Consider the following 15,530-nt stretch of genomic DNA (forward strand, 5'->3'; position numbering starts at 1 on the left):
AGGGTACAGGGACTCCAAATCATAATAGTGAGGATAGGAAGAATGAATGGGACTTTACAGCAAACATCCTTTTTTTGGCCTTTAGGAATTTTGCCAATCCCATAGATCAATTTCAAACCCAAGTCCCTTGTTGACTCTAGAGAATCCAAGTGTAATTTTCCTTTACTCGCATTTCCAATAACCACCAATCATCTAACATAGACTTACTTGAATTATAGCTAGTTTTCCATTGTAGGCACAGCCTATGAGAATATCTAGTTAGTTTCAAACTCAAGTGTAAATCTGTTTGCAAAGGACACAAATGGTTCTATTTCCCAATCTAACTGCAACATTCAGTTAACATGCCAACTTTGCAAGCAAGAGACCCTTCTCAGTTTAAACACTAGATTCATAGCTACAAAAATACCACTGGCAGAAGGGTGATGGATCCCAGCCACTACAGAATGGCTGAGATGGAGATCCAGAATACAAAAGTAAAACACCAGCTACTTTTGCCTCCCCTCCTTCTCATTGTTTCCCTGTTCTTCAGTTATTTTGCTTGCCTACATATACTTGTACATTTTTAAAAATTACATTTATACAACCTTCCCTCAGCCTTGTCCTAATGTCTCAGATAAGCTTACATGAATGTACTGGTTTGATGTGCTGCTTCTCTTCATATTAAAATATTTACTTAAAATTAAGATAACTGTGTATCCCCTACTATATTACCAGTGGTTAACTCATCTGTCAATAGACCCACACCATTTTGCAAAGAGTTTTAGGCCTTTGAAGGCTTAAAAAAGGTGATGCCAAACCCAAGAATCCTACACTTTCCAAGGTTTCAGGAAAAGCAGATCATTTTTGTCCCAACATAATCTCAGTTCCTACTTCACGATTTAGTTCAGAATCCATGATTTCACATATGTATGCTGATAGAATATTTGAGCTGCGCAAGACCTTTAGAATGTTTTGCTTGTCGGTTTAATTTGTACTGGCAAGTTCTCCCATAGCAAATTCTAACCAGTATAGCAGCCAAAAGATGCACCCCTCTCAGTATGATTCTAGAAGGCTACCTGAACCAGCAATGTTACCTATGGAGTGGGCTTTTCACTCAGAGCATGTGCTATTTACTCAAAAACAGCCTATCATGATTCTGCAGTACATGTATTTTTTTAAAAAAACAAAACATTGGGTTTATTAATCTGTAATTAATGAACTCTTAATACTTATTTCCCAGAATGCAGTTGTTAGTTCTAGTCTGATGAACAGGTGAGGCTAAACCCACTTAAGATTGTCTCCTCTTTCTTCCTTTCCTATTGAAACAATCTTTATGGAAAAAGAATTTTAGTGAATCTGTTCTACATCGAAGAAAATGAAAGTGTCTTTTTTTCTTTATACCATATTCACCAATTTGGGGATTAATGAACATTTTTTCATACCTTATAGCTAATCTGTAAACTTATCACTGAAGAGAACCAAAAATAAAAAGACTAACAATTTTACTTGTTTCTAACTTTGATGGATAAAAATACATTTGTAATTTTTAAAAATCAGGATGTGAAATTATTTGATATTGTTACTCAAAGTGCAAAGATTGCACTATTCACAACACACTTCAATAAATGTTATTAAGCATTTAATACCATCACACATTAACCTCGACAATAAATTTGAGGGTAGGGTTATATACACTGACCTGGCAATTATTTCGTTTTTAACTATACTTGAATTCATCTTCAGTCATTATTAACTAAAATCACAACATTTTTATGCACATAACAAATTATGCACATAAAAAAAAAAACTGAAAGGGCTTTCTTACTCTGGTCTAAATAATAAAGTCAAACCCTCCTATAAATCCACAATTATTTTATATGACCTCACAATTAGCAGCATAAATTATTGTACTTGTTACCTTTTAGAACACACTTATGAAAATCTTCCTAAAATTAAGACATCTGGCTAAAATATATGTAAAAAGTACAATCATTAGCATGAACCTTCAAATTATTTGATAATCAAAAAGCATATCAGTAACCTATTCCATATTTAAAAATTACTCATACTTCTCTAAAAATTTTTAAGGCAAAAGTAAAATTCTAGGTTTTATCCCACTGCCTTCCAAAAGTTGCCTTTTATTAGAACTTTGTTACAAAGACTTCCCTAATATCAAATGTATGATCAATTCCCTAAGCTATTCCATTCAAAAGACTAGTGCAAGGTTTCAGAGTATTCATTACAAAATGATTAACTGACCAACTAATAGTTAAATATATTATGAACAAATATAACTGCTTTTTTTAAAAAAGCAATCACGATACTAATCTAAGCCTATACATCGCTCCAACTACTTTGCAACAGTTGGTATAAAAAGTAGAAAGTTAAAAATCAGCAAATGGAAGATCAAAGTTTATTTACTACCTGCATACAAAAACATATTGCACATCAAACAACCAAAATCAAAAAAAAAAAAATAAAAATAAAAATAAGAAAAAGAAAAGATACTCTACTGAAGACTAACATGTAGTTTATACAGAATAAACCTTCTGGAAATTGATCTTTTCAGTAGTTCAGGTTATGTCTGGACATGACTAATTCAGCTTAGTGTTTAACTAAAGCTATGTTTGATTTTTAAATACTGTACACTTTAATAAATAAACCAAACAAAGCCTCAATGTAGAACAGTCACTGCCAATATCACCCAGTATCCCTGCAGATGAGAGTTTAACAAATGTATTCCAGTGGTCTGCAGATTTTTCTCTACATACAGCACTTTATAAACACATTAAAACAGACCAGTTTCCAGACTAAACTAATGAAGAAATTACAATTCAGTGCAAAATATTTTAGACTGCATTTCACTCTAGTTTTCCTCAGGTGAAGAAGTGGTTGCATATTATTAAAAATGTAACAAAAGCAGCTAATGCTTTCATAAAGAATATTACGTTAGGGATCCCACCCCACCCACCTCCCCCCATCTCTGCCATATTTTGAAAACAAAATAACATTTCCTATAGCCAGCAACTTTTTTTAATGTTACATATACTATTCTCAAGGCACATCTGATGATATATTTTATAACACAGTAGGTGTCAAAGTATGTTTAACATATGATTTCTTCAGGATCCCTCCCCTTTCTGAATTCCAAATGGAGGAACTGAAAGTGCGATGTAAAGACTGGCGATCCATATTCTATCTTTGGCAAGCTTGTACAAGCACTATTGTAAAATGTAATGTAAAAAGAACTGTAAACTAGGAACTTCTTCAGTTTATGAAACACCATTCAGGACTGCTGCTTCTTGAGTGTTTTCTTCTTTCAAGGTATTTATCTTTTCTTCTCCTGGAGTACGCTGTAGCTTAGAAATTTCATCGCCAGAAGCACTAGTTGGGCCATTTATTGCCTTTTCTGAAGGACCATGCTCTTCAATCACATCTTTTGCCTGCCAAAGGGAGACAACTTTTTCAACTTCTTTATAAATGACATCTATAGCTGAGGAGGAAAATAGCTACATAAACATTAATTAGCTAATAATTTTAGTTTCAGATACCACAATGGATCAAATAATTCAAGTGTTCTTAAAATTCAAAACAAATAATGTACTTCACCTCTCTGGGTCTTTCAACTGTCTGTAGTACCTAGCAGCACCTAAACTACAGGAAGAATCTACACTTGTTTAATGAAAACTTGTACTTAATTTAAAATTTTTATTTTAACCACTGGAAAGCTTAACATGTGCAAGGTATAAACAGTTAATACCCTAAGTAAAACAAATAATTACCTATTTTACTCACCTTTTTTTAAACTCATATTTATATATTAAATCCTTTAAAGCACTTAAAAGAATTGAAATGTAAAGGTCTACATCCATCGTTGAGAAGAGGTATCTAGCCTACTGCTCCCTCAAATTAAGCAACAGTCTATGTACCCAGTATCTTTGGGCAGACTCAATTTTATAAATGCTTGTTAGGGTTCTAATGGAAAAGTATTTCAGGCTCAAGCATGCATACCTTCAATTACCTGGGACCAACAACAAACTCAAGAATAGTCTTTAACTAAAATATTCTTCTTCTAGTTGGGGAAACAAGTGATCATATAGAAAGTTAAGTAAAAATAAAGCTAAACCATACCAAAAAAAAAAAAAAAAACCAAAAAACCAAAACAAAAAACCAAAAAAAAAGCCCCAACAAAACCTAGTTTAAATTCTCCTTACCATTTCTTTCTTGTTTTTAGCCAAAGTTTCCCTTGGGAGGTTTCTTTGTCTGCTCTGAGACTCAGCTCTAGAAATATAATCTGCAACTGTGACTGTTGAAGATGAGAAAAAAATTACAGGTGTTGAAAAAATATTTCTAAGTATTTTATTTATGGATAAGAGTAATTTTACTTTTAAAATAAAGTAATGGTGGGTTACCCAATTTCAAAATTTTCTTAGGCTGGGTACCACCTCCAACCAAAAACGAAGCTTGAAAAATGTGCCTCTTATTTAGTGATAACAACAGAAAACTTTAAGCTGGAAATCGAGGAAGCCTAGATTAAAGTCCTCTTTCATAAGAATCCAGCCTTTTGCTTCTGGTTTGAGTCTATGGCTGTGGGATGTTTGAAATGGAAATCCACAACCAAGAAAAGAAAATGCAGCAATATAAGCCCAGTGTTTGCGATTATCAGTGGAGAAAAAAATGGGGCAAATTTGGTATAAATCATGGTGTGGTATACTTCAATTTGAAAATTTCATGAATGATGTAAAAGATTTACTCAAATATCAATTGTCCTATTATTTTTAAAGATAGCACAATTAAGAAATCCAAGTGTGGTATTTTATGGTTCCTTTTTAACATCCCACACTAGAAATCATTCTGAGTTATATACCAAAAAAAAGAAAAAAAACCCCAAAAAACGACAAGCAAACTAAAGATGACAGACCACCACCCTAAAAATGTGGACACTGATCATAGTGATGAATAAAGTCACCATGAATTCACTAACCACTCACTCCCCACTGCCAATCTTTCAATCTTTCCAGAGACTGGGGGGTGTGGGTAGGGGTGTGGGTGTGTTTGCAAAGAAGTGGGTGATGGCAGGAAAAAGATTAACCCAAGCTAACACCCTACTGCCAACCCAGTGCACTAGGTGCAACATGGACTACAGGTAGGTACTCTAGACTGGCCTCGCTTCATTCCTCAATCCTTTCTCTCCAAAGACATGAAATTTAGAATTCACTAATTTGAAGAAATATCAAAAGGATCACCCTCTTTCAAAGATTTTGTATCACAAAATGGTAGAAAAAAAATCCCTGATTATGTGAAATAGTGTATTTTAAGTTATGGGACTAAGTTTATTATGTAAAAGAATGAAAATTCAAGTAAATTTCAAATTAGTCACTAGGTAAGGGGAAAACTGGTCCATCAGGTTCAAATTTTATGAAAATAAATCATCTTGATATAATAATATAAAGCAGGATATATTTATAATTTATTTTTCTTAATCATGAATTAACATTTTAACACTTGGATCTTGTAAGATCCAAGAACTTTCTAGAACAATTTATCTCTTTTAAAAACTCAAGGAAACAACTTAATTCAGAACTAATCTACATTATTAGAAATACCACTAAATAATGATATTTTGTGTCTAAAACTTCTTTTCTTCTAAATTATAAGAAACTCAAGTGTGCTCATTTGGAGCTTTTAAAATCATCGTTTAAATTCACTGTTAATGCATTTATAAATACATTTAATGGTTTCTGAAACTGGAGCGGGGGATACTATCAAATCCACTTCATTACTATGTCTACATACATGGTGGCAAAACCATTTTGGAAATGATTCTAGTTTGGGAGCACCTTAATAAATTCAGTTTCCATAGTTCGGTCCTCAGTTACACCTGAAGAACTCATCTACTTGGAAACCCTGCTGCATATAGACATACTGCTAAATTCAAATGTGACAATTCTTAGAACTCTTCATCTACTATGTACAGACACAGAATGATATACTTTGATATAGTTTATCAATTAAATAAATTAAGAGGCACTTAGCTGGAAAGGTAAAAACTTATCAGTGCCTCTCTTCCTTCTCCCCAAGGGGAGGTAGTTGAATCAAAACAAAAAAAAAATCCCATTTATAGCCACTTAAAAGTTCAATATATTAATATTTATACTACCTAGAAAAAAATACAGGTAATTTGTGCAACGTAATTTAGACTCTAGAATTTTCCCTAAGGGGTCCAAGTTAATCGACTGGACACCAGTGTATTGTCACATTTATTTTAAGCAAAGAATATTCAATGCTTAATTTACATGAAGGACAACAAATTTTAAGCAAATGAGGACAAATTAAGTGTTTATATAGAAAATGTTGATATTCTTTAGATGGAGGGTGCCTTTCTACAACTGCTGTCAGGGGCAAGAAGAAAATAATGTGTTTGTTCATCCTATCCTATCTTGGGTTTTTTTGGGGGGTTGGGGGGAAGGGGCATGGGACAGGGGGACGAACAGACTGGGGAAGGCAAGGAGTTCCAAAAATGAAAAGCGGTAATTCCAAAGAACATAGTAAAATAGGAATAAATGTGATATGAAACACAAGTTATTGAAAACTGTACTTTACTGAAGTTTCAATTAACATCATGAAGAAATCTCTCCCTCTTCTTTAACAAACCCATTATATTATTCCTTTTATGTCCACTGACTTAGAAATAAACCACTGTTTATCTAGTTATTAAATTACATTGTAATTTATCTTCTGTTAAGCCCATACTGATAGCTTGAATTGTATTTATAAAGTAGGGCCAGAGACAGTATTCACTGCTGTGTCAGCTTCAAAAAATGAAATAATACAATCTCTTGATCTAAAATATATTTTTAACACTACAGAGGGAAAAGATAAGGGAAAATAAACATTTTCTGGAAACTTTCTATTTTTGACAATATTTAATTCCTTTTAAGTTTACAACTATCTTTAAAAGATAATTTTTTTTTCCAAGAAAGGGAACTAATATCCTTAAACTGGTTTTCTCAAATGTCTCTATAACCATTAAACTTAAATACTAAAAATACCGGGATTTATATTCTTTATTTGGGAAAAACAAGAAAGAATTTGCTTTGGAAAGAATGCAAAAGTGGATTAGTTTAAAAGGGGTTTATTTCGGGTGCACATAATTTCTTCATTGTGAATATACATGTGATTCTCTGTACACAGGAAATGGAGTTATGTTCAAAATAATATAGACACAGCAAACAAGTTTCTTTGAAGTTACTAAAAATTATGACTACTTAAAATTAACATTCTAAAACTAAGTAAGTACTATTAATCTGAATAGTTAGTAGGTGTAGGGAAAAGGAATCACACTACAATAAACAAAAACATAACATGCATTCCTCTTATTAGGAAAAAGACACTTTCAAGTTATTTTTCTCATTTATACTTTTTTTTTTAAAAAAAAACTGTGGGTATTACTACAATTCCCACAAAATGAGGTGCTGAATGCAGATAGTCATAAGCAGGCACCATGCAAAAGCTGCCCAGTTTTGCCAATCAACCTCAATCACAATCTACAACACTGTCCCTTGGATGGCAGGCTCCAACTCTAGGGTGAAGAATCTGCCAAGTGGACAGAATAATGATCTTCTCAACAGTATTTCCATGTAAAAAATTGAGACACAACATTAGTTCAATTAGATAGGTTACTAAACATTTACAGTGTGAAGAATGCATTTTCTTAAGAGTAGTAGTCTTATTAGTTGAGTAAACAATTTATGCAATGCACATCTTGAATGTATATGCACACATGTGTACATGTAAGTATAATATATTTAGAAAGCAGACACATGACAATTTTTCATGCTTATGACCTGGTGATGTCAACAGGTCCACTCAAGTTACCTGGCTGTCTATCTTCTGCCTGACCCCTGAAACGACGCCTGCGGCTACGATTGCGTCGCTGGGGTTTTTTTTCACTATCATCTGTAATTGCAAAATTTACCATGAACTATTCTGACAAAAAACCAAACAAAAAGCAAATCAAAAATAACTTCTTTCCTTCAAAGATTTAAGGAAGGAGAAAGGGAATCTTGTAGTTAAACAGGAAAGATAAAACATACATTACTGACAGGAAAAATGTTTGTAGTTTTAAGCATTCCAAACAGATATAAAATGGAATTATCTAGAAATTAAGAGGGTTTTAACTCAAACTCTGAGACTTAATTACCATCATTCAAGGAGTTTTCCTCTCCAATACAGTTTAGTTTTTACCAAAGTTAATGACATTTTAGCCCTTTGGAATTAATGCCTACTCAATATACATACCTTCACTAGTGTCATTTTTTACCTTCACTAGTGTCATTTATTAACAGTTTTTAAAGAGGCAAGAAGAAAGCCCAATTTTGGTTTAGGAGCAATAAGAGTATTAAGTGCCCTGCAGTCTGAATATCTGTATTGATTTAAGGGCATCAAAGGGCACTTTAAATAAACCCTCTCTTTCAAATAACTTGGCTATACAAATCCGAGAACTAAACATTTAAAAAAGACACAAAGCTATCTTATTTGAAGTAAGCACTAAAAAATTCAGTTTGCGAATTGCATGTTTTTTTTTTTTTAAAAAAATGCATCATACGGTAGTAGTATTATACAATATCTATCTTTTCCCTAAGTGCTTACATACCTAGCCCATTTTCATTAACTGAAGCTGTATCAGATTCAGTCATTCCATCCATCAGAACAGCATCTTCATCAGTCCTTCGTCTACGAGACCGCCTACGACGGTTAGTACTGTGATGAGATTCGCTGGCATCAGTGTCTGCAGTCTGATCTGATTCTGTATTATCAAGTAAGCTGTATGGATTGCTGTCTGGATCTTTGAGCACTATATGCATGTCAGAGGCAAGAAATAGTCATTTAAGAGAGCTGCAGTTAATATGATTGTTTTGATCTATATTGAGCTATACCAATTAATGATAAAGAAATGTCAATTTTCCCCCAATAAAAATATACTGTCTTCAAATGTTTTCTGCATTTACCATATTTTACCTGAAAAATAATATGAAAAAAACTTTAAATGGCAGTGAAAAATTAATGCATAAGAGCAGCAGACACCTCAGCTTCCTACCGTTACTCTCTGTCTTGTTTAAATATGTTAGGAAATAATATATTACATGGTATTTCTGACATTCACATTCCTAGCTAACTCTACCCAGATTTCAGAAAAATAAATATTCGGCTAATAGAAATTAATTCTAAGAGCTTTTGTCCCCTTTACATAGTTCAATGGACTATTTCCAAATAGTACTGAACACCTGCATTCTATGATTTACCAGAAATCTGTTACTACGAACTAAAGCAATCAAAATCATAAGAAAGCAAACAAAAAGTTGAAACTCTAACTGGTTAAAGGAAAATGTGAAAATGAATGTTGACGAGTATTCCCATCTCCAGAAAGAGCATAAAGGTGGGGTAAGGTAGGGTGAGGATAGGAAAGGAAAAGTTTCAAGATATGATTTGTAAGGAAAAAAATACCCATCTTACCTATGTGCATTTATTGCCTCCACCAATCAAATTATAGAAGAAATTCACCTAATCACAACTTTCCCTTTCTAAGTTTCCTCTGGTAACAGCTAGCAAGCTAGCATCTTTGCAAAAAACAGTTTATCCATTAATCATAAACACTAAGTACATTAATATTGCAATTCAGAATACTATAATTTTATAAACCTTGGTAATAGTGAACAGTGTACTGAAATATAAAAACTTTTCCTGAGAGCCTGTAAACTAAAGGGCTCAAAAGAATTTCACCGGAACTAGAGAGCACCTTTTAAAAAGTCCCTAAATTTTGTAATTCGTTCCAGTTTTTCCTAATTTCTTGGTATATATTTAATTATATACACATATGTTCTATAACGCTCATAAAACTATATAAAACTTTCATAGAGAATAGTATAACATTAAGAAAGGAGTGGTTTTCCTAAAGTGGTATACAATAATGATATGTTAAGGTTATATATCACTGATATAATCTAGTCCAAGTATCCCTAACAATTCTCCCCACTAGCCCATGATGCTAGGCAAGAATATTCTGGCAACAACTAAAACATCTATTTAAAGCATTTAAAATTATCCAAAAACATGAGTAAACAGTTGTTTGAACACCTCAAATCTGTCTTCTAAACGCTCTTTACAACTCAGTTCTTCAAAGGATAAAAAAAAAAATTTTTAAGATGCTTTCACCATTTTTCCCCATTCCCAAAGCAGTACAGGTGTAACAATGAATGCTTTTCAGTTAATTTTCAGTATTAAGTATAAAATAGGTATTTAGACCTCTCTGGGCATAAAAATTCTTCGAGTCTGTCTTGCAATTACATAACACACAAAAATTCTAGGGGGAAGAACATTCTAATAACTTAAGCCCCCCAAAATTGAAGGGATAAACATTTAACCAGAGAAATCAGCTTAATTGAAAAATACTCTACAGGGCTTGCCTTCATATTGCTATATGTTCTATTTTTCTTAGACAGTGAGTGGCAAGAAAAACTTCCAAAATAGGGTGGCCCTGGTAAATGAATTAACTTGCATAAAGTTATACTGTTTACAAACAAAGAATGCTGACATAGTATATAAAAGACTACCAGAACTGATGGAAGATTTGCCACCACGTGGTCCACCACGACCTCGACCCCCTGAAACACTTCTGCCTCTTCCTCCTGGACGTCTCCTGCTGTCACGCTGATGTCGGCTCTCTCGATCATCTTCTCCTGCCAATGACCAATCACTCAGCTCGTCTTTACGCTCAGATTCTGTTTCAGAGGGGTTAGACAGCTCAGAGTTTGTACCTTGGGAAAGAAAATAACATAAGCCAATTAAGCTCCATATATTAAAAGAAAAAAAAGTGAAAATCTTCAGAATTACTTCCTGCAATTGTTTAAATTAACTCTACAGATTAGCTGCTTCAAAAACACTACATTAAAATTAAAATTTCAAAATTAACTAAAAATGAAATGTTAATATTATACTAGTAAATACAGTATAATTACCTACTATTCCAATAGATTAAAAACTGAATTATCTGAATGTGCAGAAAAACAGCCGCAGAATATTAACAATACGATGAAATATTCAAAAATTTTGCCCATTTTTAGGTTTTAATATCCAATTATTAACATAATATATATAACCACTATCCAATATTTAGAAGCAAATTTAATCACATTCAGAAAAGTAACAAATTATACCATGTATTTTACCATTATTTCACTGATATGAGAATATTTTTTCGCATTATAACATCTCTGAAATCAGGGTGTTTATTATAATTGATGGCCTCAAAATTGGGAGTGTACTTTTACTGGTTGTATAAAAAATAACTTTTATGAGCAACAGTGTCTTAAATTAGAATCCAGTATTTGAAATTACTGAACAAATTTTAAGGTTATCCTGAGAAGAGGATAACCTGACAAGAGAATCAAAGCCAGGATCAGTGAGACAAAACTTCAGTATAACTAAAAATTTACAATTTTTAACATTCCAATGACTTAACAGTTACCTTTTAATAATTTACACACTCCAAATATTCTATAGAAGCCTAAAATATCATCATCATTACATCACAAAGTGTCAGATTTATGTGATTCCCAATCACTACCATACTCACTCTCATTCTACTCTTTGGTAGTTCTGGGATGCCACTTCCACTCTTCCCCTTTACCACATACCCAAACATATCTCTTTCAAAGCCCAGTCTAATTTCTAGGTTCAGGCCAATTTAACTGAAAAAAGACCTCTCCCCTTATCATATTTCCTAAGAAGTAATATATCCCTATCATGTCATGTTTGTCAAGAGTTGTTTTCTCTTTTTATCCCTTTGAATCTACTTCACACTTGGTCTATCAGAAATTTAAAGGGTGGAGCTCTGTCTCATAACTAAATGCCCCCACATGCCTACCAACGGACATAATAATTTTCTCTTAAGTAAATTTGCTGAATGATATTGAAGTTCCTTTGCTAAATTCCCAAATAAAAGTGATTCCATAATAAAAGTTCCCTATACTTAAACTCCACTATCACTTGATAACAAAAGTAAAATAAAAACTCTTCAGAAACACAAAGTTAATAGTACTAAGGTGCAGGGAGTAAAATGTGAAGTTTAACAAATGGAGCCTAATAACTTCCTTTCTCCTTTAAAGATAACTCTTCAATGCATCTTTTTTTCTCCACAAACCGTTAAATATGGATGTAACTAGTCAATTATATAAGAATGAACAAGTAAGTAGCTGGAAGACTATCGCTAGTTTCTATTTTTTCAAGTCTTTGTTAGGAATAAGAGTCTCACACAAGAGAATGAATCTTCTAAATACTTTCTCCAATGACCAAAAAAAAAAAATTTATTAACAGATGTAATGGCTTGTTGGAATAAGGGCAATTGATCATTTCATGAGTAGTGAAGAAAACTGTTGGAATGTATACAAACTTTTGAATTTATTGACAAACTTCTACTCTGCCTGAAAACACATTACCTAAATTTGAAGGTAGGTGTGTATCTCATGTGTAAAGATTTTAACAAACGTACCTAGTGAATTCTCTTTAGAAATACAGAGTAGTATCTAACTCAGTGTCATAAGCAAGGAAATTCTTCCTTAAATTTAACCTAATCTACTATTCAAAATATTTAAATAGGATGTCAAAATCATAGATTTCAACAGATAAGACAGATAACAAGGTCAAAAACAGAAAACAAAAAGGCTATTGGCTAGTGCTCCACTTTATTCATTTTAAATAACCCTTAAACATGTTTGACATGGTAAAGGGATTTTGTAGATGCGCTCAAGGTTAAGAATACTGAGGTCGGGGGATTATCCAAGCGAAGCCAAACCAATCACAAGCATCTTTAATAAATAATCTTTCTCAGCTGCAGAGAACCAGAGAGGGGGCAGTGTAAGGACTCTTCACAGTTATTGATTTCATAAGATGGAGAGAGAGGAGGCCATGAGCCAAGGAAGGGAGGTATCAAGAAATATCAAGAAACAGATTCTCCCCTAAAGCCTCCAGATAGTAATATATCTCTGCAAAAACTTAAGACTAGTGAGACTCGTCAGAATTCTAACCTACAGAAATATAATAAATTTGTATTGTTCAAGTTTCTAAGTGTGTAATTTGATACAGCACCTAGAGAAAATACTGTTACAATCACTGTAATCATTCCAATCTCTCAAATTTGTAAAATATAAGTTCACAAAACCAAAAATTAAAAAAGCTTTAAAAATGATTCATGAAACTGATTCCATTTTTAATCATGCCCATAAATGAAAAGACATGTTTTTAACAGAATTTTAAGATTTCCCCCTAAAACTTCTAAAATCACTTTATATAAAGATGGTTCACATCCTTTTCAATGATCATGTATGCTCAACTTAATAGATGAAGTACCACATTTTATCAAATCCAACATGCCATCCGTTGAGAGTATTTTGTGTGCCATTAAAGAAAATGCTGCCAATTAAAGTTGTAAGGCATCACCCATTGTTAGATACGTACCAATTTCAGAGACGTTATACTGAGAAAATGTTTCTTATATAGCTCATATAAATTATCTTTTAAAAATTCTTCTGATATTAAGTGGATAGTAAAATCTATAACTAAATTCAAATGTTATTTCTCTCAAGTCCACTTAAGTTTGACAGCTATTTCAAGAAATGTTACTAGTCTGCAAAGATTCGGAGGTAAGAGTGCCATCTACTGAACAATTTGCATAGCTTTCTTCAATTCCAATATTCCTCTACCACTCTCATATAAATTATCTACTGTCAACAAAAGCATTTTGCCAAAGAGTGACTTCTCATCAATAAGCTAACTTGACTTCCCACAGAGGCTTATGAAATTATTCAGTGAATTCATTCTTATCATCCAAATAGACAAATCTGATCATATGAACTCGTAATTTATACCTCTAAAAGCATTCAGTATGTACCTAATTTCTATTTAATTACTGGTTGTCTTTTGTATTATATGTATTTTCAGGAATACAATAGTTCACAGTTCTCAGGCTATCACATGCTAAACAGTTTTACTCTACTGGAATTTTGCTTTTCAGGTTTCAATACAGAATTAACTTTAAAATAACAAAAAAATTAAGACATGAAAGGAATAATTAACCTTCCAACTCTACAACAAATAAGAGAGTACAAATTTAATATAATTGGCATCACTAAATGGTCCTTCAAACATGAAATCTGGATGTGGAATCTGATGAACACTGTAAGCTTTTGTGTGTTCTATTTCCCCTAAATGCTTTTTGTTTTAGAAAAGTCTCATGAAATATTTGCCTAAAGCAGTTAGGATAAGCATGGGGAGTGAAGGGGAAGAAAAGAGGAAGGGAAGAGAACAAAGGAGGAAAAAAACCAGTCACTGCTAAGATCCAAGTCCAAATGTAGAAAAACGGAACAACTCCAAAGCTGAAGAAGAATAAGTAAGAATTTAGAATTAGAGAATTATTGACCATCACCATCCACTGGCTCCTATGGGTTAGGTTCCATCCTCACAGTGAAATAAGTACATGTGAGAAAAATGTTCATTTATAAAATGTTAATTTGGTTGACTTTTAAAGCCCTCATTTTAGTGAAATGCTATTATTTCACAAAATTCCAGATGTGATATTAATATTTAAAACTGCTGGATGAGCCAATAAAGTATATTTTTAAAGCTAGTATAGATTTGCTATATGCAATCTTAGCACAGTGCTTAACATAATTTTTCATTTTTTTTTCCTAGAAGGTAAGCGAAAGATGATTTCTAGCAGCATCACCATTACTAGGGTTTTTACTGAAAAATGTACACAACTGTACAAGAGAAATATTTGAAGTTTCACATATATTTATTCTAAATATTTAGAATAACCAATCATGAACTACCAACAAAAACATGCTTCATTTCATTACATAGCTGCTTAAACACATTATATACCTTTCACTGTCATTAATATAAAGTATGCCGTCACTACTGTATTAAGATATACACCTCAGAACAATCTACTGCCCTTGAAGTTAAGATTAAGTGAGAAACTAAATAATAAGCATCAAAATGTACTGGAGCACCTAAACTAGTTCTACAAAAAAAATGTTTTTTTTACCATAACCGGAGGTGTAATTAGGGCCCCGACGACCTCTGCCTCTTCCACTATAAGACCTAGAACCTTGTACAGAAGAGACGGTACTTTCATCAGTGGCATATCCTTTCTCTTTTTCAGGCCCTCTGGTGGAAGAAGGTCTGAAACCCATACCAATCTGTCGTAGCTGTTCATCAATCTGCAGGCGTTCCATTCTTAGCTGTTCTACTTCCTGTAATCAAAACAAAACGGGTAAATCTTATTTGTAACTTTTTATCTCCCTTGCTCTTTATCAACTCAAATAGTCTACATCAGAAACAATAGTTAAGAATTATAAAAAGATATCAACGAGATAATATGATCTAGACAAAACCAGTTACCAAGAAAGCCTATCTTCATTTCTAGTTCTGTGCTCTATTTGCATCTGTACAGAACATGTAGGTACATAAGTGATAACAAATTACAGAAA

The 15,530-nt window shown here is 32.8% G+C and overlaps 1 protein-coding gene across 6 annotated transcripts in view; it reads right to left on the reverse strand.

Annotated features, from left to right (window-relative positions):
- Positions 1-2,370: 2,370 nt before the first annotated feature.
- The window catches only part of FXR1 (FMR1 autosomal homolog 1), a 53,046-nt gene continuing 39,886 nt past the window's right edge, over positions 2,371-15,530 (reverse strand). Inside the window, exons 12-18 of one of the 6 annotated variants that reach the window (XM_039855695.1) lie at positions 15,236-15,293; positions 15,086-15,148; positions 10,593-10,796; positions 8,636-8,836; positions 7,858-7,938; positions 4,194-4,285; positions 2,990-3,422 (exon numbers count right to left, since the gene is read on the reverse strand). In XM_039855695.1, the coding sequence (XP_039711629.1) occupies positions 3,252-3,422; positions 4,194-4,285; positions 7,858-7,938; positions 8,636-8,836; positions 10,593-10,796; positions 15,086-15,148; positions 15,236-15,293 (870 nt within the window). In that variant the 3' untranslated portion in view covers positions 2,990-3,251. Of the gene's footprint in view, positions 3,423-4,193; positions 4,286-7,857; positions 7,939-8,635; positions 8,837-10,592; positions 10,797-15,085; positions 15,294-15,530 lie in introns of all 6 variants that reach the window. The other 5 variants (XM_039855693.1, XM_039855696.1, XM_039855694.1 and 2 more) reach the window with 5 other exon arrangements.

Source organism: Pteropus medius, unplaced genomic scaffold (assembly GCF_902729225.1).
Source record: "Pteropus medius unplaced genomic scaffold, Ma_sr-lr_union100, whole genome shotgun sequence".
In the NCBI taxonomy this organism is placed as follows: Eukaryota; Metazoa; Chordata; class Mammalia; order Chiroptera; family Pteropodidae; genus Pteropus; species Pteropus medius.